This window comes from Carassius gibelio, chromosome A12 (assembly GCF_023724105.1).
Source record: "Carassius gibelio isolate Cgi1373 ecotype wild population from Czech Republic chromosome A12, carGib1.2-hapl.c, whole genome shotgun sequence".
NCBI classification, from domain to species: Eukaryota; Metazoa; Chordata; class Actinopteri; order Cypriniformes; family Cyprinidae; genus Carassius; species Carassius gibelio.
The window spans coordinates 16,222,071-16,243,134 of NC_068382.1; the positions used below are offsets into that span (position 1 = coordinate 16,222,071).

The 21,064-nt window shown below is 37.7% G+C and overlaps 3 protein-coding genes across 4 annotated transcripts; 1 reads left to right on the forward strand and 2 right to left on the reverse strand.

Moving 5' to 3' along the window:
• Nucleotides 1-1,213: 1,213 nt before the first annotated feature.
• On the forward strand, nucleotides 1,214-6,045 carry faap100 (FA core complex associated protein 100). The gene is made up of 9 exons (XM_052611513.1): nucleotides 1,214-1,544; nucleotides 1,624-1,738; nucleotides 2,090-2,718; nucleotides 3,589-3,807; nucleotides 3,903-4,059; nucleotides 4,315-5,179; nucleotides 5,262-5,378; nucleotides 5,466-5,552; nucleotides 5,652-6,045. Exons 1-9 carry the CDS (start codon nucleotides 1,388-1,390, stop codon nucleotides 5,781-5,783), a joined length of 2,478 nt encoding a protein of 825 aa, XP_052467473.1. The 5' UTR covers nucleotides 1,214-1,387; the 3' UTR covers nucleotides 5,784-6,045.
• tap2t (transporter associated with antigen processing, subunit type t, teleost specific) lies at nucleotides 5,563-10,125 on the reverse strand. Its single transcript, XM_052611514.1, has 12 exons — nucleotides 9,882-10,125; nucleotides 9,097-9,628; nucleotides 8,838-8,952; nucleotides 8,616-8,746; nucleotides 8,006-8,211; nucleotides 7,700-7,897; nucleotides 7,480-7,608; nucleotides 7,210-7,398; nucleotides 6,956-7,129; nucleotides 6,669-6,828; nucleotides 6,414-6,550; nucleotides 5,563-6,282 (listed from the first exon to the last, which is right to left on the reverse strand). Exons 1-12 carry the CDS (start codon nucleotides 9,882-9,884, stop codon nucleotides 6,073-6,075), a joined length of 2,184 nt encoding a protein of 727 aa, XP_052467474.1. The 5' UTR covers nucleotides 9,885-10,125; the 3' UTR covers nucleotides 5,563-6,072.
• A 512-nt stretch (nucleotides 10,126-10,637) lies between these two features.
• On the reverse strand, nucleotides 10,638-20,627 carry slc16a5a (solute carrier family 16 member 5a). 2 transcript variants are annotated; one of them, XM_052611517.1, is made up of 5 exons: nucleotides 20,191-20,627; nucleotides 18,300-18,755; nucleotides 15,897-16,040; nucleotides 14,382-15,203; nucleotides 10,638-12,743 (listed from the first exon to the last, which is right to left on the reverse strand). In XM_052611517.1, the coding sequence occupies exons 2-5, from the start codon at nucleotides 18,604-18,606 to the stop codon at nucleotides 12,481-12,483; spliced, it is 1,536 nt and encodes a 511-aa protein (XP_052467477.1). In that variant the 5' UTR covers nucleotides 18,607-18,755; nucleotides 20,191-20,627; the 3' UTR covers nucleotides 10,638-12,480. The 2 variants fall into 2 exon arrangements, with proteins under 2 accessions (XP_052467477.1, XP_052467476.1); XM_052611516.1 differs by having other exon boundaries at nucleotides 18,300-18,720; nucleotides 20,191-20,626.
• Nucleotides 20,628-21,064: the final 437 nt, after the last annotated feature.

Sequence of the window (21,064 nt, forward strand, 5' to 3'; positions counted from 1 at the left end):
AGCCACTTCAAACAGTTAATTATCCTGAGATCATCCATGTGTGGGGTTGCTTTTCAACCAGGGGAGTGGGCACTCTAATAATTCTGCCAAAAAATACTGCCATGAATAAAGAATGGTATCAAACCGTCCTGCAGGAGTGATTTCTTCCAATGATCCATGAGCAATTTGGTGATGATCCGTGCATTTTCCAGCATGATGGAGCATCATGTAACAAAGCAGAAGTGAAAAATAGGTGGTGTAGATCATTACAATAAAAATGTTTTATCCATGGCTAGACAACTCCCCAGATATCAATCCCATAAAGACCTGTGATCAGTCCTCAAAAGGTGAGTGGACAAGCAGAAGCCCATAAATTGTGTTTAACTCCGAGAAGTAATAAGGCAAGAAAGTGCATGGGTCAACACTGGAAATATTGACTTTTTTTTTTTTTTTTGGTCAATAAAAATCTTTAAAACTTTTTGTTAAAACTTTGAAAAGAACCGACTCAGGAGAATGATTCAATTGCTAGTTTTGATTCCTACAACCGATTATTTGAACCCTGGTGTTAAAACCTCAACTTTAATAGAGACGCTGCTATCAATTACATTTTACTTTTATGTAAAAACTACTCCATAACATTTTTGGCTGACCTCTACTCTGAAGTGTTTAAATGAGGTAAAGAAAATTATCGAAAATAATCGTGGGTGTCAGTGCATGTGAGCATCCAGGGAAAAGAAAAGAAACATTTTGACTTCAAAATTAAATGATCAAAAACAGAAGGGAAGAGTTAAATGTGGAAAAATATAATGCAAAAATAGCAGCAGCTATGCATAGAATTATAATAAATCAAAGTTCAAATGGAGACTGTGATAGGTATGAAAAGTAAGAAGGGAAATAAAAAGGAACAAGTCATAATAAATAAACTGAAAATTGGACATTGCAAACTAAACAAAACTCTTAATGTTATAGGAAAACTCCTGACAGGACTATGTGATGAATGTCAGGAGGAAACAATTAAACACCTATTTATATCATGTAATAAATATATACAAGAAAGGCAAGTGTTCAAGTATCAGCAACGGGAAATAGGTATAGTAGAGTATGTTAAAATATATAGTAACATAATGGAAATAATTACCGAGGACGGAGATATTTGTTTCATTTTCTAAGGAGAACCGGAATGGAAGGACGAAGACGGTAAGTTTAAGTGAGACAGCAGATGGCACTAATGCAACACTATGGATGCCTAGTGACGTAAAACTCCAACGAAGAAGAATAAGGCGGCGGGAACATGAAACAAGTTAGGGACAGTTACTAACGTTTCTGTTATGTAGTTAAAATGCATAACTACTATTATCCAACCGGAAAGCGTTTTTTAAGCTGACTGTAAATCCGACGGAATCTGATAATGGAGGCTGTGCGGTGCAGTGTGGAGTGTTTATCGGAGTTCAGTGACTGTCAGTCAGACTCAGTGCGCGTGCTTCAGGACGGCGTGAGTCTGCTCGTGACCCGCGGAGACCGAGATGTGCTCCTCTTCAGTGTCCGCGAGAGGAGAGTCACGGCAAGTGGACGCCTGTTCTCACTTTTGTATTCAACTATAGTACCTTCTCCATGCTCACTTAATACATGTTGTTTTCCAGACAGTAATGCTGTTTGAAGCTTCAGTGATACTTTTGGCATTAAGTGAAGATAAACATCGACTTTATGCACTTTGCGCGAACGGTGGGCTTTACTGCACCCCTCTACCACCACAGCTCAGGTAACTTACTAGATTACATATAGATCACGGTTTCTGTAATAAATGATCACTTGCTATTAAATATGTATGTATAAGTGTGTGTTAACTTAATTACAGTAAATAAACGTACGTGTTTACTGGAAAACAGACAAAAAAAATGCTGATTATTTTTGCACTACACAAATCTTAGTCCAATTAAATGCTTTTAAGAATGGAAATTTTTGTTTTAGCAACTGTAACCAAGGGGCCGTGCTTAGTAAAGAATTCTATTCAACAATTAATATTACTTATCGAATTCACGTTTTGTTTTACTAAATGGCATAGATATTTTTGGTTTTGTGATTTTTGGTTTCCATGCTTTTTCCCTCTTAGTTCTTCCTCTGTCCGGGTGAACAAAAGTCCTGACAGCGTGCTGTATACTGTACCAGATGAGTCAGTCGTCCTGAAAAATGCCAGCCTACAAGCATTCCTCATAGTCGAGAAGATCCTAGTGACTCTTAGCCTTCACAAGTCTGTTTGGAGTTTTGATCTCTACGAAGAGCCTGGATCCAGGCCCCTTCATAAACTTGCATGCTTCCAGGTTAATACTCTAAACACATGCCGTGAAAAAAGTGTGAGTTCACCTCCAGTATTGACTTGCATCTACCCTGAAGGATCCACATCAGTCAGCACTGACCTCCATCCACATCTTGAGCCCCATCTTTTCAGGCTTTTATTTGGAGTGGACGCCTCTCTAGTCAAATCTCCAGTCATTCTGTGTGGTTTACCTGATGGACGTATTTGCTACTTTCCTTTGCTCATCCCCACCCTGGCTGGTCCTGCAGGAGAACAGAGGTCCCCGGTCAGAGTCCTTCAGAGTTTAGAGCAGCCAGTCGTATTTATTGGAACCTGCGTCTCTGGAGAACACGGACCTCAGTGTCTTGTTGCAGTTGGTCAAAGAGGCAAACTTCTAATTGTCAGAAGTAAACAAGCAAGCCTGGAAGGAAAAAAGGCAGATTATAGTATGACTGAATTAAAGTGCTTTCATTACACATACATTTGCCATTGCTCTAGTCCAGTGGTTCCCAAACCTGTCCTGGACATTTTTTATATCTCCCTAATCAGACACACCCAATTTAGTTCTTTCAGTCTCTACTAAAGAGCTGATGAGTGGAATCAGGTGTGTTAGATGAAGGACACATACAAAAGGTGCAGGGCAGGGGGGCCTCGAGGACAGGTTTGGGAAGCACTGGACTTTATTTGCTTTGAGAGTCAATTATATATATAAGGGTGTACACAATAAAGATAAGAAAAAAATCTTTTCAAAATCTAGTGATCATGAGTCAATTTATAGGAGATGTACTATTTTGGTTTTCCACACTGGTCTCATATGGTTTGTTAAACCTTTTTACCATTTTCAGGAAAAGTTTCAGTTTAATTAAACTCAAAAGATGTCATGTGGTGTGATTATCAAAAAAAAAAAAAGTAATTTAGTATTTACTTGTGTTTTGAATACATATGAGTGTACATTAATAATTACTTTCAAAAAAGCTTAAAATATATTTTTCACGTTTTTCTTTAACCATTACATATATTATTAACAAATATGAATATGGTTTTGTGGAATTAAACCACATGACATTTTACAACCTGATCTAATATTGCCTTGATTTGGCTAAGGCAGTGAAGCAGTTTTTATTAAAATATTTTTACAAGAAATAATACTCAAGATTTTCTGTTTAGAATAATTTTATTTTTTTTAATGAAGCTTTTTTTCCCTTAACCTCATATCAGGACACATTTTTGACTGTATATTCCTTAAAATATGAAAACTACTGTACTCCTACTCATTTTGAATATAGTTTTGGTAATCTATAAATCACTTTTTATAGGCTTCAATGAGCATAGTGTACGAGGACCAGTGCTGTGTGCCTGTGTTGATGATAAGCGGCTGTACTACAGCTCTCTCAATGACCTACATGCTCTTCAGCTCACTGCAACTTCTTCATCAGAAGCGACAGGAACTGAATCCCAAATCCAAGCTCTGACCACTGACAGTCTTGGTGTATGCAGGGTTATAGCACTTGCTGGGCCATATACTAACCCCACAGGTACAGTACATTAATTATGATGAATCTCTATGCTGTTTACCAGACTTTTGCAGTATTTTAAGGCATTAACACAGTGTTTGTATTCGAATTTAAAGGATCTGTGCAGCTTTTGGCAGTATCTTTGAGCGGAAAACTGCTTTGCGTGAACCTTCCTCAAGGATCTGAAAAAGCAAATGTTCCCAGGTTGCCCTCATCTCTGGCATGTCAAAGAGTGAAGGACCTCTTGGCTTCCATCGCAAACATCTGGGAGAGGTCTGTTTCATGCTTCATCATTGAAAAGACTTAATTGTTTTCCAGCAGCAAAATCTAAATGTCACTTTTTGAGTTTAGTTTGTTTTATTTAAATTTTAGTTTATCTTATAATCAAAGTTGTTCTTGGTGGAAAAACAGCATTTTAGTACATACAAATATATTTTTATGAATTAGTTTTTTGTTGTTGTTTTTCACATTTAAAACAATCAAAAATATTATCACGTCATTTACTTTTTTTTTTCTCTCCTTCTGCAGGGCAGAATCCTTAAAACACAAGCTTCAGGAGAAAAATGAGTGTCTCAAACATCTTAATCAAGTCATAAATGTTTACAGCCTACTGTTGGACAACCATGGGAATGAAAAGGTGTGTAATATGGGCACCAAGCATCCAATCATCTGTTGTGGTGTAGTTAGATGGAGCTCGTTGCTCCAAAGAGACTCTTTGACTCTCACATGTGTGCTTGAAAATTCAAGTGGATGTACACTGGAACATGGCTGGACTTTGTGCATTCAGGTCCATCCATTATCCAAGGGTCCAAATATAGAAGGCTCATCTAGGACATACTCATTCCCATTCATGAAACTGGATTCTGGTCAGAAACTGGATGTAACCATCCCCCTTGAAAGCACTGGGGGGCTGTCTCTGCCAGTGAAAGTCTACTGTTCTCTCGTCTTCTCCCTGTCTGCTCTGTTTAGTCCTGCAGCATCTTCTCCTGGTGTTTCCCAGCTCCTAACAGAGATGGGTTCCATCAGTGCACCTTTGAGTACTTTAACAGTTGACTGGCTAGATGCTTTAAGGCTAGATGGATCATTTTCTCATGGTAACATCAGACACCACACTGTCACAGATGGCATCCAATCCTTCCTACATTCCAGAGGAGCATCTACCAGAGATTCTGATACTACTACCAAGTCAGGACCCATCACAGTGATGGTCAAGGTATCATCAGAGCTTCTAACAAATAAACTGCACCTCTCGGCAACCAGCAGTGCAGAAAGATGCATGTCTGTGCTGAACTGGTTGGTATCACCTGAGGCCAGAGGACAAATGTCTGTACAAAGTCCAGTGGTTTGTGCGTATGGCCCAGATGGATGTTCTGTCAAGCTTCTGGTCAGAGAGGTACTGACTTTATACTACTAATTATTCATTTATGATCATAAGGTCTGTAATTTAGAATGAGTTACCCATGTATTTCCTAAAGGTAACACTGGGAGATTTCTGTTCTGATGGACCTCTTGAAGTCTTGGAGATTCGGGTGGAAAGTTCATCTGTGGCAGCGGTGTGTGGACTGCATCATGCCATTCTAAGGCGCCTGCAGGTACTTTATAATAAAGTATTTTCATTTTTCGAATGTGGACTTACAATAGAATCTAACTTACTGAACAGATCATAACATGTTCAACAGGTCTTGCTCAGAGACTCGGCTGTGAAATGTGGTCGAACTAAACAGTTAAAGTCACAGAGCTTGTTTGAAGCCATACGGCAAGTTGAGGTAGATCTCATTTCCTTACATTTATCTGTTTATTTCACTTTAACACTGTGATTTGTGTTGATTCACATGCAACAATATACATTTTTTTTCTATTGTCAGTCTCTTTATAAAGACCTTCAGGATGCACAGAATCAAGCAGCTCTTGGTGGCACAATGAAGACGAATAAGAACTCTGAAATCCTGTTCCGCATTTTTATGCAGCTGAGGGCAAATCCACTGGTCATTCTCTGATTGTACTACACCATCATAATTCTTTATAACATATTTTTAAAACAGAGGTTGTTATTCTGTAGTTTTACTTTTAGTATACAAATCTCATGCATTCCTTTTTGTGTGTCCAATTAATCATCAATTATTCCATAATCAATAAAACACCTATATTAAAAGAGGTATGGAGAAAAGTAGTCCCGAAGAATATAATTTATCAAAACTAAGTATTTACCAACAATAAATGTGGGTAAATGCAGTCTGTGAGTGTGTATTAAAAATTTCTGTAAAATAAATCCACGTATTTGATACTTTAGTCCACTGGTTGTGTCTCCAGATTGAAAAGCTTTTCTTTGAGCCGATAGTATCTGCCGCCTTTAGCCATGAGCTGCTGGTGTGTTCCCTGCTCCACGGCTTCACCTCCCTCCATGAAGATAATGTGGTCTGCTTTCTCTACAGTCTCCAAACGATGAGCTATCACCAGTACTGTCTGATCCTTTACGTTATTCAGCACATCTTGAACCTGGACAATAAGATCATGAATAGATACTGAGAACCACAGAATTGATCATGTTACAGCATCTCAAAAATAACATACAGGTGTTTATTAAGATATTAGGATAATTTTAGTATTAATTCCAGAGGAGTCCGTACAGCTTGTTGCGTGCTGCAGTCCATGTGGCTGGTGGCCTCGTCCAAGATGAGAATCTGTGGGTTTCTTATCAGGGCTCTGGCTATGGCAATGCACTGCTTCTGCCCTGCAGACAGCTGGTCACCACACTCACCAACATCTACAGAGAAAGCGTCCAGATTTAACATACTCGTTTTAACCAAGTTTTTATTTTATTTTATTTATGGGAATGAATGATATATCAGTACCATATTGATTGTCTGCCAAGTTTTATCTACCTGTGTCATATCCTTGTTCCAGTTTGCTTATGAAGTTGTGTGCATTGGCTTTCCGAGCAGCTTCTTTTACTCTTTCAAGTGTGCAGTCCTTTAAACCGTATTCAATATTATATCTCACCGAGCCAGAGAAAAGCACAGGATCCTGGGATACCATTGCCACCTAGTCCAAATGACAGAGAATGATGTATCAATTTACAAACTACTACGCATTTCACCAAACCATCCAACAGAATTGGTTGTTTGTCCTCTAGTAACATGGTTATAAATGCTGGTGTATCACTCCTTGCCTTTTTATGTAAGTACTGGTGTTGGTATTGGTACAGAGGTTCTCCATCCAGTAACACCTCACCCTCCTGTGGCTCATAAAACCTCTGCAGCAAGCAGACACAAGAGGTCTTCCCACCACCTGAGGGTCCTACCAATGCCGTCAGCTTCCCTGGACTCAATTCCAATGTAACAGACTGCAACAATTCAACAATGAGTCCCATGCAAAATTCAATTAGTTCTCTCATCTGCTTTTGTAGTATTAACCAAAACCTACCTTGAGTGCTTTTTCATTAGGGCGTGAGCGGTAGGAAAAGGTGACCTTTTCAAAGGTTAATCTTCCCTCAACCTTCTCTGGGGCCAAATCACCTGCCTCTCTCATCTGTGTCTTCCTGTCAAGCAGCTGGAACACCTTCACTGCTGATCCCGCGGTATTCAGCATGTCTCCATAGATATATACAAGATGCTGAGAATATAATGATGGAATGAGTTTAGTCTCTCTAAATTAAGAGTCATATTACTGTAACATTCTACCAGCCAGTTATACCTTCATGTTGGTCACCATGTCCTTCTGATAGAATACAAATGCAAGCAGGCTGCCGCTGCTAAGCTTTCCAGAGGAGATGAGATTTCGGCCTAGGAACAGCATTGCTACCTTCAAGCCTACTGTAATGAACTACAATGCAATGAAAGAAGAATCAAAGAAATGGAACACAATTTCTGTTTTGGAGAACGGTGCATGCATATCAGGGCTGTATATGATTTACCCTGCGTATTAAGAGATGGGTGGCACTGTATATGCCTTTACGCCTCAGAACCTGGAGCTTTCGGTTAAGAGTCTGTTCATATCGCTGTTGCTCCTGATGCTCTGCCTTAAAACTGCGCACTGTCTTCATCGATCCAATGACAGAAGATGCCAACTCCGTAGTCTCTGCATTACAGTCCTGAATCTCTTTGGCTATTTTCTGATAAGAAAGACGAGACGCTATGAATTCATTACAGTGTACTTCTACAAAAAAAAGTTTTCTGGAGAGGCCAAAGTAATAAGGAAACCAACATGAAGGTTTACTTACCTGGGAGATGTTGTTGTATGAATTCTGAATGAAAGCAAGAAGTGGCATTTCGATGCAGGTGAGGAGGGTTAACTGCCAGGATAGTCCCAACATAAAGTACAACATCCCACATGTCTTCACGAAACTCCGCAGTAACACATTCACATTCATGGCCACAGAACGACCCATTTTATCAGTGTCAGAGACCAAGCGTGACGTGAGACTACCTGTAAGAGAGAAAATTGGGTTTCTGAGGCATGATTTAAAATAATATATTATCACATGCATTATTTTTTTATTTTTTATTTTTGACTTTTGTGGCACTTGCTATTTGAATACATATAAAAATTGTTTGATTCTGAGGCAGCTGGGTAAAAAGAGTTGATTCTACTCCGATGAATCAAGTCCTCGGCCTATTGGATTATGCTGTGGTCAAAACTCGAGAAGCGTTTTTTTTTTTTTTTTAAGTTGACTTGTTGACTTGTTTTTTTTTAAACATGACTGGACTGTTCACAATGGCATCTAAAACATGCATTTAGAAAATAAAGTGAGTTTTTATTTCTCTGGCAAATGTTTACTTAAAGACAATTAGCCCTACAAGGCAACTGAAGGAAAGGGACAGGTACTGTACCTGTTTTGTTTTCTTCAAAGAAGCTTATCTCCTGCTTCATGAGGTTCTGGAACAACATGTTTCGTATTCTTTTGTTGAGCCTGCTGAGGCTACACATGAACATCCCGCCACGCAAACCACTGAACAAGGAGCTTAAAGACACAACACATGAACAATAAATTGCAAAAACAAAACCAGTTTTTCCTTTTTAAGGTATTTTCATGACAGTTATTTTACACTGACCTTCCGAGTGAGCACAGTGCCAAGAGTCCAATAGCCCATGAGAAATTGGTGTGCTGGTACTTTCCACTCAATATGTCAATAACTTTGCCAATGCAGTATGGGATGAATGTCTCAACTATTAAAAAAAATTTTTTTTTTATTACTCTGTATCTAGTTTCTTCAATGTAGATAAAAGATACACTGTAATCAGGTTTTGGATTTAAAATTAAGAACTAATTCAGACAATATTATAGTTTTCTAAATCATGAGAAACACTCACACAATGCTGCCAGGCTGAGGAAGAGGAATGCAGCCCCTAGATGAAGATAATCTGGCTTGGAGTATCGAATGACCCTCATTAGGAGTGCTTTGGCCTCTTCATCTATCTTCTGGTTTCTGGCACCCTTAGATGATCCACCATGTGGGAATGCCATCTCCCACATAATATATGTGAGGGTAGATGTAGCTAAGCTCAGGATCACCATGCCAGGATCAGGAACAGGTGTGAAGCCTCTCATGGTCCCTTGCAGCATTGTCTGCATACTGTCAAACACTGGCGGTAGGAAGCTCAGTAGAGCTACCCAGCGCTTCAGGAGAGGCTGAATGCTGCTGTCAGCAAAAATTGTGCTCAATGCATAAAGCACAACACAGCTGATGGCCCTGAGAGCCCACAGACACCATAGATCCAGACTGCCCTCTCCATCCAGCCACAGCAGTACCAACCACACACAAGCCCAGATGGCAAGATCACAGCACAACAGGCCGAAATGCACTGCCACGGTTTTATAGATGGGGTGAGCCTCTGAGGTCATCTGAAAAGATAAAGATAAATCAGATAAGCCAGTCTAGAATAGTTACAAAGCCTGGTCACAGTAACGATAGTCTGCTGGCCGGTTTTAGCCGTGCGTCCAGCTGAAAAACCATTTAACGTTACAAGCTAAGACTAGCAAACCGACTTAGGTTGGTTTACAATGTTTTCAGCCGCATCAATCTTCTCTAGTGCATTTAAATATAGGATATAAGCGCTATACAATATAAAGAGATAAACAATATAAGTCTTCTTACCATTAGCTTCTCCCGTTGCAGTTTGTCGCAAGTTCGCTTTTGGTTTCACTTTCACAAATCTGGGCGGTGTCAAAACTGGTTTTCAGATCCATTTCGATTACGAATAATGATAATCGACTTAGAAAATACATTTAATAACCGCATAGTTTATTTAAAACGAGGTAGTGTGCATAAAAAACGTTTTTATTTCATATTGCTACTGTGTTGTGCGTATGACGGTTCATGACGTCGTACGCTGCGTCGCCTCGTCAACTTACCCGCTGTGGACGCTGTTTGGCGCGGTCTTCAAGCGGCCAGCAGAGAGCGCTGTTTAGTGACTATCATCAATCATATGGGTGATTTCATAAATGTGCAGCCCTTTATTTCCCTCGTGAGCAAGTGTGTAAACAAAGATTTTAACAATAAAAAACTATCTCCAACATTTACTATCATTATAGGCATTTTTTAAACACATATATAGCAATATAGTACGCGTATTTATTCTTTTCATTGCAATAATAGAATGCAGTTTATTATGACTTAAATACATTTAATACATTCTTTGTCTGGTAGAATGTTTTCAAAAAAATTTTTTATAAGAATTGTTGGAATGACCAATAATGTTGGTCTTTTCTGCAAACATTAAGCAGAAAGATGAAGATGGGTTTACCTACACATCCAAGTCAAACCATAATATACTATCATTAATAACTGCATAATTGCTTATTGATAGCAATACATAAATACATATAATAATAATAATAATAATAAATCAGATAATGTTTCTGCTTACATCTTTATTATTAAATTTAAACTGAGTACAGAATTTTCTTTTTTTTTATTCTAGTTTATAGTTTTTATTATACATTGTATAAATGACTCTCTAGGGGGTAATCATAGCCCTTTCCGCTTATATAAGCTGGTCATTTGCTTTGGCAAAGTAACAACACAACAGAGCATCTACACAGCAACCAGCAAGAGTGTACAGGAGGAGTTTAAATATAAATCAGCACGAAGTGAAATATGACACTTGTTCTGTTCAGCAGTGAATAATAATTCATGACACTGCTGCACACTCTGCACCTTCAGTTCAAATACAATCTTATTCAGTACTAATCCTAACAAACCAACCAACCCAAGGGCACATATTTAAGATTAGTCATACTCAAGCACACACTGAGAACCAGAAATCAAGTCTGAATATGAAATATATCTTGGTTAAATTATGTCTGTACATGGACTGAGAAAACCTTAAGAGCCTATGTGCAATAATAACAAAACCATTTTCTACTGATTTATTATACGGTGCCTTTCCTACCCTTTGGGAACTGACCAACAATCTTCCTTAAGGGTCAGGTCTTTCAGTGCTTAGTCTCATGACACAAAAAGTGTCTAAAAACAACACAGTGTGATGTTTGGGGTCAGTAACATATTTTAAGAAACTAATACTTTTATACAGCAAGGTTGCATTAAATTAAGTGTTGGTAAAGGAATTTATAAATAAATAAAATTAATGTTGTTCTTTTGAACTTTCTATTTATTAAAATTAAAATAAAAAAGTATTATGGTTTTCATAAGAATATTAAGCAGCATGACATAATAATAAATAATAATAAATGTTTCCTGAGCATGTGACACTGAAGACCGGAGTAATGGCTGATAAAGTTCAGCTTTACCATCACAGAAATAATTGACATCTTTAGATATAATAGAAAAACAGATATTTGAAATGGTAATAATGTTTCACAATATTACTGTTTTTACTATATTTTTAATCACATAAAAGCAGACTCTGTGAGAATATGAGACATCTTCAAAGATCTTATCAACCTCAAACTGTCAAACAGTAGTGTAACTAGCAAACTTAATATTACAAGCATGAGATGAATCAAATCGGTCACAATGCTCAATATTTCCTGACTTGAATTAGCTTAATTTTCTGGGCAAAGAACTAAAGCATTCTGTCATTTAGATCAGGAATGAAGTAGCGTTTATATTATTTACTTGAATTCAAAGGACTGTATTAACGGATGTCTCTGTGGCTCTCTATGCTCTAGAAGGCGAACCGTGATGTGAGACCAGGATGTTTGCAAAAGCCAGTGTCAGATAACAACATACAAAAAAACAGGGTTTGATGTTGAAATAACATAGTTATAAATAGCACATTCTATGATACTAATAAACGGCAAAGAAACATATTTTTGTACCTGATACAGATCCCGATTACAAGGACATACCGTATTTTCCGGACTATAAGTCACACTTTTTTTCATAGTTTGGCTGGTCCTGCGACTTATAGTCAGACTTATTTATCAAAATTAATTTGACATGAACCAAGAGAAATGAACTAAGAGACATGAACCAAGAGAAAACATTACCGTCTACAGCCGCCGGAGGGCGCACTATGCGGCGCAGTGCTCCTGTAGTCTACACTGAAAACATAGAGCGCCCTCTAGCGGCTGTAGACGGTAATGTTTTCTCTTGGTTCTTGGTTCTAAATAAATGCGACTTATTGTCCAGTGCGACTTATATATGTTTTTTTCCTCATCATGATGTATTTTTGGACTGATGCGACTTATACTCAGGTGCAACTTATAGTCCGAAAAATACGGTAAATAACTCAGGTCATACATTTGTGATTTTTTTCTGCCTGTGATGATAGGTTATTAGTCGTGTCCCCATCTGTAGGTACACTACTGTCCATGGGCAAATTGATTGCAGGCTCAGCTGGAGACCCAGATGCTGGTGAACTGTTCTTCAGGGCTGCATCACGGGAATCCAGCCAGTAAAAGGAAACCATAAGGAACAGAGCTGATAAGGCCACTGAGATGCTGCAGGCCAGGAACACGTATGTGTACTGGTCAGTACGGTCCACAAGGATTCCTGTAACACAGGTGCAGGGGTAATTGCAGTTTATTTTGTATCTATAAATCAAAATAAAAAGATCTAAATATATTCAAACTTAATAAAAATCTGCTCGATCATCATTATTTTGAAAATAACTACTAAAACATGAGTCATGCATGACTGTGTAGGGGCCATCTAGAATATAGCTAAACACTAAAGCGTGTACCGTATTTTCCGGACTATAAGTCGCACTTTTTTTCATAGTTTGGCTGGTTCTGCGACTTATAGTCAGGTGCGACTTATTTATCAAAATTAATTTGACATGAATCAAGAGAAATGAACTAACAGAAAACATTACCGTCTACAGCAGCCAGAGGGCGCTCTATGCTGCCAGAGATGCTGCACAGTGCTCCTGTAGGCTACACCAGCTAAACTAAGCAGCATATAGCGCCCTCAGAGGCTGTAGACGGTAATGTTTTCTCCTGGTTCTTGGGTCTAAATAAATGCGATTTATAGTCCGGTGCGGCTTATATGTTTTTTTCTTCGTCATGACGTATTTTTGGACTGATGCGACTTATACTCAGGTGCGACATATAGTTCATAAAAATACGGTACTTAGTAGCACTCCAAGTTGCTAGACAGCACTTAGCTCCAATTTATGACATTACTGGTCAAATTGAGAACACAGCCTTCGCTCCGACCAACACTTAAATCCAGATTAGAGCTGTTATAATGGAGCACATATTTCATTCATTTTGATGAAACACGTGCACAATCCTCCTCACTGACACAATCACACATATATTTCATTATATATCATAGTGGTTCTTCTTTAAACGACAAGAATGTTTGGGAATGTCTTTGAATTAATTTTTAAATGAATTTTTATGGGACTTGCCTTTGGCAGGACAGCTGAGATGTGACAGGAAAGAACATTCATTTCCTGATCTGAGACCAATTTAAACTTGGGATAAGAGCAGCGGGAAAAAATTTTTTTTTTTAGCACCACGATTTCAGGGTAAGTTTGATATAAATTTATAATGGAAACTGTATTTTGTAGGTCCCATGATTGGTCACTATTTGTTTGCTTGCTCTAGTTTATTTTAGATAATAAAACTCAACCAACTGTAGATGAGGGTCAACAAAAAAAATACAAATTAATAATTAAAAAAATATATATCAAAACAAGATTTGTTTTAATAATAATCTATTAATAATAGTATTAAACAGTATTAAACAGTAATATTGTAATAATGTTTTACAATATTTTACAACCAATTTTTTTATTACAATTTACTGAGAGGTGCTGGATGAGACGTATATTTACAGTACCTGTGTAATCCATTTCTTACAGTAACCCTCGTAGGAATAAAACTTGCAAATGTTTGTACTTTAGCAGCACTTTATTGCCTGTAAAGGTTGTGAATGACTCTCTAGAAACATCCCTGTTGTCTATAGAATCTATACTTGTTGTCTCGAGTCTAGGGTAGATGCAAATGTAGAAATACCAGAATGACCACATTTAAAACATGTCTCTGTCTGTTTTGGTATCTGGAGTTTAGAGGCCATAGATCATGTTTGGGCTGTGCTCTGGGAGTCATAAACATTCAGGCAGTGACGTGGTGCTGTCAGCATACAAAATACATCATTCAAAACACAAAGTTTTCACGTTACCTGCGAGAGGAGGTCCTATCAGGAGCGTAACGCTTTCCATGATAGACAACAGGCCGAGCGCAGATGGGAATCGGCTCATCTCCACTGTGTCCATCAGGACGGTGAACATCAGCGAGCCTACCACGCTCATGGACAGTCCGTACGCCAGCACATACATTAACAGCACTGTGAAACTTGCAGAAATGCAGCAAATACTATTACTGAGTCCATTTATTAGAAGTGCGGCTGAGAAAACATAGATATGCCGACCTTTAAACCAGGGCAGACTGAAGAGCACTCCAACGGTAGGCCGCACAATGATGTTGACAAAGCCCAGGATGGAGAGCAGCAGGGCAGCTCTGCTTGGATCCATTTTGTGAGCTGATGCGTACGGGACCAGGTAAATAAGCGGCACCACAAACCCCAGCATCATCCAAGTGATGCCCAGTGAAAACACCCGAAAACGCAGGTTACTACAGAAGAGGTCAAAGGCCATGTGTTTTCTGAGGGACGATGCTAAACTCTGAAAGATCCCCAGCGTGCATCTCTTTTTGCCTGGGGGTCTGGCACCGTTGCTCATCACCTCTGTCTTTCTGGGCTTGCGAGGCCTGACCGGTCTCATAACGGCTCCGCAAACACAGCAGTTGAGCAGCACAGCACCAAGAACCAGAAAGCTCCCTCTCCAGCCCAGCATGCTGTGCAGATAGTCACCTAAAAAGGGCAATGTACACAGACCCAGAGCAGTACCAGTGGAGGACATTGCATTGGCAAACGGACGACGGCGCACAAAGTAGTGGCCAAGTATTGTGACAGCAGGCTGGAAGCTGAAACAGAAACCCAGACCTGAGAAGCAAACAGAGGGTTATGATTATATAGAACTGACTGATGGATGAAGTTCATTGTACCTTGCTAACTAATAGTGAACAGATATTATTTACGTACATTCCAACTATCAAAACTGTAACTGTAAATACATCTAATAATAATAATAATAATAATAATAATAATCATCATATTTATTGTTGTTGTTATTATATGATTTAATAATTAATAACCAATCAATTGAAAATGAACGCATTTATTATTACTAGTTACTACTTAATAATAATTCTTGTTGTTATATGGTTTAAATAATGAATAGCCAAATCAATCAATTAATAATGAATGCATTTATTTTTATTAGTACATCATTTAATAATTAATAATCAGTTAATTAATTAATAAATCAATCAAGTTGATTATTGTAAGAAAAAAATACATATTTTGAATAGTAAATACTAAGTTATATAATGATCAATAATTATAATTATTATAATTATATTTAATAATTGATAATATAATAAATGCTCCTGTATTATTTACTTGCACGCTGACTATCTGAGCTATATAATACATTTATTTATTGTTTTATTGTCATCTGGTCAAGTGCTTAGTGATAACTCTTTACATAATCACTGTGCATAAAGTGATCAGAATGTTTATGTAATTAGTGCTGTTGCAAGATATCATTGTCTCTTCCTCTGGCTTCTTCCTGACCTGTGATGACCCCAGTGGTGATGTATAAGTCAACGATGGAATGTGAGAAAGAGCTGACCGCCATCCCAAAACCACTCAGGACTCCCCCAAACATCACTGTCGCCCGGCAACCAAAGCGTTCCACCAGAACACTACACAGAGGACCTGCGAGAAAAACACATATGTTAAAAAAGCTTTAATCTGAGATGGTTTACTGCTAAAATCCCAGCATGACATGCCATATTCCCACAGCTCATTTTCAACAAGCAACTACTCAAAACACCACCCTAGAACAATGAACTGCCTTGTTCAAATATGTTAAACGAAATGACAACACACAACTCTCTCACATGTGATTGATGTATGGCTATTTAAGAGGTATAATAAAGTGTGTGTAATAAATATTGCATCAAGCTGTTCCTCTTTCAAGACTGCTACAATGACTGCCAGTAAAAGCCCAATTCACATCTCTGCTGGACTTATGTAATGTAGCTGTTATCAGCTTAAATCAGATGTCAAATAATGACCACAACTTAATTCTCGCAGTGGGATGAATCGCACACTTATGCATTCAGTGCAATTACCTGTTTAACATCTATACCGTATGCAAAAAACAAAACAGAACAAACAAAAAATGATTAATAAAGGAGGATAAACATATTGAATACTAATAAGTGTTATTTAATAAAATTGCAGCAAAAGTAACACAAGTCTCAGGATTGGGAAGTAATTCTGAAGGTTAATGTCAATTTAGGTTGACTCAGTTTAATATGCAGACACAAGTACAGTATATGTCAGATTCCACTAAAAATGTAAACACTGAGACTCTGTGGTGCTTTGAATTATTGCTCTATAATTTTGACCAGCTTGACTCAACATTAGCTCAGGGGTTCCCAATTTGTTTATTTTTTTTTCATTAACTGAACACAGAATATTTACTTGAAGTACCTGAGATTTTACCTTAATATTTTGATCATTTTGAGGCCATAGTATTTATAGTAAAACTGTGGCTACACGAATGGTAGTCAATACGGCAAAAATCATAAAATCATGGTTAATTTTTGTAGGGGGACTCATGTTTTGAACGAATCGTGTGAACCAATGATTCAAAGGTCTATTTTAGAGAGAGCCGTTTACTTAATTCCTGAATGAATCAGCCATTTGAACAAATTGAATAAGTGAATGATTCATAAAAACATTGAACTCCACCTGCTGGCAGTTTTAGTTTCTTAGCATATAATTTCATTTATTTAAAAATAAAATAATAATAATTAAATAAATAAAGGGATAATTAACCAAAAAGTAAATAAATTCTGTCATCACTTACTCACCTTCATGTTGTTTCAAACCATAATGACTTACTTTCTTTTGCATAACATAAAAGAAGGTATTTTGAAGACTGTTGCTAACAAAACTGTTTTCGTTATGTGACTTTCATTGCATGAAAAAAAAAAAAAAAAAAAAATAGACATTTCTCTTATTTATTTTCCATATTATGTTGTTGTTGTAGCCTAAACTTTTATGTGTAATACAATTTATGTTAAATCAAATTAAATATTTTGTTCTAAAGCTTCTATTTGTAATGTCTACTTGATACTTTCTTAATTGACACTAGCTTAAATAATCTTTTTTGGGTATTTTTTAATTAAATTAAAAATGTTGATCCCCCTAATAATTTCAAATAATATTTGCATGGTCACGGTTCTTTGAGTAAACATATCTTATCTGTTTTTAGTTTTATTCTATTTGTTTATTTTAAAATCATTTAGAAATATAGTAATATAGACAAAGAACAAAGACTGCTGCTGCTAAAGGAAATAGTCACGTTTGAGAGTGTTCATACATAGTTCACGCTTTACATCAACCAGCTAACTCCACAAATTAATATACAAATACTTTCAAATGTTTAAACCCTCAAGCTTTTAAGATGTTAACAGGTACTTGAGGTTTTATTTTGGCGAAATACTGGTGAAATGCTGTAACCTTCTGTTCACAAAAACATTGGAAATTATGCAAATGTTGATGTTGTAAATAATGTGAACTTAGCGCACGTTGTGTTCCCGAATGGACATTAAACTCACAACGCAGAAATGGAGTTAGTGAGAAGCAGCATAACCTTTGATTTGACAATCGCATTTTGATACAAAATATCAATACTTTGTTTTATTTTTATTAACTATGCAGCTCCATTTGTTTATTTCAATATGACATTCAATATAATTAATTATTAGCTCCTAAACCCTTGTTTGGGAAACCCTGGGCTCAGGTTATGCCATAAATTTGGAGGTGGGATTACTTGTTTCGTCTGACAAATGGAAGATAGATGGTGTATTTGGGAAACCAGTTTGAACTATCATTATTTTTGCAATTTTATTTGGTTGTGCTAGGGAAGAGGATACAACAGATTTTCATTAACATCCTTACCTCCAGCGTGCAGAACTGCTGTCATTATCGATGGCACCCAAGACGTCTCACTATTACTGGCTTGAAATTCTTCCTGAAGATCTAAGTAGAAGATGCCAATGCAGGAAGGGAAGGCCAGTGTCAGAGCTAAGACAAGGATGGTAGCCACCAGGACCACCCAGCCCCAGCCTCCATCTGGAGCATCATAGGCAACTGGATGAGCTTGATCAGAAGGGGGTCCTGGTCCTTGTTTTTCTCCCTCCTCAGATTCAGGCTCACATAGCCCCCCCGACTGCTCCTCCATGCTGGAAGGTTGCTGAGGTGCCATATTTTCCAATCTGATGGTAACCAAGTCAGTACCACCTGGGCTTTTCCACTTGATCCGGGGAGCTTTGGGCTCTCAGCGGCAGATGAAGATCAGGGCAACACATTCTTGCATATTCTATATCATCCGAATAAAGTATGATTGTTATACCCCTATACAAAAAATGGGGGGAAAGCTCATCTTATTGAACAATGATCAATTTAAAGCATTTTTTAGGAACACAAACATAAAAAATAAGAAGATATGGAGCAAAATATTGTGTGGAGCTACAAAAAGTTGCTTTGTTTACCTTTCTGAGAAGTATTTTCTCACGGTTTGTTTGGTCTTAGCTGTTAATATTTATCTAACCTATTGCAGAACACATTTTGATATGGAAACAGATAGTGGTTTGCATTCGTAAATGAATTTGTGTTTAAAAAGTGTCTAAGAATCTTTTAAATGAATATCTCTGAAATATTATGGTCAGGTCACTGAAATAATCTCACTTTGAAACAAGAAACTGAATGTAGCAGGCAAACAGCATTGCTTTTCACTGGATGGTTTAACTGAACGGCCATGACCCTTCAATGAACGAGTATGTAGAAGTTACTAAAAGCAAATTACACAAAAAAGTATATATTACCAATAACAGCAACTTATATTTTGATATAATTTTAATATAATTTTTCTGTACCATGGTCTGTACACAGCCAGATTAGGGGTTATAAGGACGATAACGTGTTAAGGCCCGTTCACACCAAGAACGATAACTATAAAAATAACTATAAAGATAACGATATTAGCGTCCACACCAGCGAACGATATCGTCTGTTTATTTTGAGCGCACGTGCGTCTGCCGCTTTAAATCCTCAAGCTTATTACAGCAGGATGGATTCTAATTGGATGTCAATGTTTGTATTGTTCATCAGCTGGAAAAAAAATCGTTCTGAAAGTGATTCCAACGATACTGTTTCTCTATGCCTTTATCGTTATAGTTGTAGTGGACTCGGCTATTCTTTAATATTGAGAGCAATTTTTAGAACTGTATCTTAATCGTTATCTTTATAGTTATCGTGCTTGGTGTGAACGGGCCTTTACAGTAGTGAAAGATCTCATGTTTTTAGAGAATTGGTTGAGTGAATGATTCAACTATCCAATGACTCACTTAACGCAGAAAAAAAATAGATTCCTGTGTCGCCGCCTACTGGCGTAAAGATGTAACCTACGGTTACTGAACGAACCAAAATCTCCATCACTTGTATTTTTGTTCACTTGCTCTTCTCCTCCTGTCTTGTAGTTTATTTCTTTTGCTTCTACGTCTGTTTCAGGCTGTTTTGAACATGTTGACATCACAACTTTTCAGCTGTTCAGGAAAAAGCGACTTTAAATGAACAACAATTAAACTATACGGAAAATAAACGACTTTTGTTCAACAAGTGCTACGTATATAACTACCTAAAACTATTGAGACGTGTTATAGCCCTTCATTAAGCTGTTTTTATTGAAGGTACCTGAAACCAGCCACATCACCTTGCCACGTGTTGCCAGATTTAAACACGACACGATCCAAAGCTTGACAAAAACTCTTGTAATAAACAACAAACGCACCTTTTCAGCACATTTTCAGGCATCCACGCCAGCACCGTGGGTCTGTCTGCGGGGACTGTCAGGTCAGCGGTAGGAGGAGACTCTCCGGGTGGGAGCAGTTTCAGGATACAGTCGATTAAGCAAACGCTAAGGTAACACAAGTGTTGTCTCACACATCGCACCATATAACCATATAAACAAAACAGAGCGCAAGATGGAGGTAGTAACGGCTCCTTTAACAGCAGTCTTCACGTAGAGAAATTTGAGCACCGGGGCGATGGCATGGCATTTCCTCTTGCCTTTCACCCAGAGCAGCTCAGTCTCATTCGGCTGACAGAGTCGCGCTGAAGGGCGGGTTTCTGTATTGCTGGCGTAATTAAGCACGTATAACCCTTAGCAATTTTTTTAGAACTACACCTAATTCCATTCCTACATTAGTAAAGTACATTCTTCTGATCCCGTGACGCACATTCAAAATCCTAACAAGCATCTAGGGTAGCTTTACAGTCGATAGATATTTCACCCAAAAATTAAAAGTCTGATCAAACCTGTGTAACTAAATTTCTACAATGTGATCCCAAAGGAGAGGTTGAACAGAATGTCTCAGACAGTCACCATTCACTTTCATTGTGTAGAGGGAAGTGGATGGTGACTGAGACTGCTTTTTCTTTAGGGTTCCATTAAAAGGAAGTCAGTCATTTGGGTTTGATCGAATTCACTTTTATGGGTGAAGTATACCTTCAGTTCAAATGGTATTATTTACAAGATTCCCGCTGTAATGAAATATAAGGGAATTGTAAAATCCTGTTTTCCTGGCAAGGCAAATGACCAAACATTTCAATAATTAATAATTCAATTACATTTTTTAAGGCTCTAAAATATTTAGCAGTCTAGA

Excerpts from the sequence above, each read along its gene's own strand:
- faap100 (XM_052611513.1), top strand. The coding sequence starts at position 1,388 with ATGGAGGCTGTGCGGTGCAGTGTGGAGTGTTTATCGGAGTTCAGTGAC. Across the intron at positions 2,719-3,588 it reads AGGAAAAAAGGCAGATTATA|GCTTCAATGAGCATAGTGTA; the intron begins GTATGACTGAAT and ends CACTTTTTATAG. Across the intron at positions 5,379-5,465 it reads CCATTCTAAGGCGCCTGCAG|GTCTTGCTCAGAGACTCGGC; the intron begins GTACTTTATAAT and ends CATGTTCAACAG.
- tap2t (XM_052611514.1), bottom strand. Across the intron at positions 7,399-7,479 it reads ACATGGTGACCAACATGAAG|CATCTTGTATATATCTATGG; the intron begins GTATAACTGGCT and ends TTATATTCTCAG. Across the intron at positions 6,551-6,668 it reads GGAACAAGGATATGACACAG|ATGTTGGTGAGTGTGGTGAC; the intron begins GTAGATAAAACT and ends CTTTCTCTGTAG.
- slc16a5a (XM_052611517.1), bottom strand. The coding sequence starts at position 18,606 with ATGGCACCTCAGCAACCTTCCAGCATGGAGGAGCAGTCGGGGGGGCTA. Across the intron at positions 15,204-15,896 it reads CACCACTGGGGTCATCACAG|GTCTGGGTTTCTGTTTCAGC; the intron begins GTCAGGAAGAAG and ends TTTGCTTCTCAG. Across the intron at positions 12,744-14,381 it reads GATAGGACCTCCTCTCGCAG|GAATCCTTGTGGACCGTACT; the intron begins GTAACGTGAAAA and ends CCTGTGTTACAG.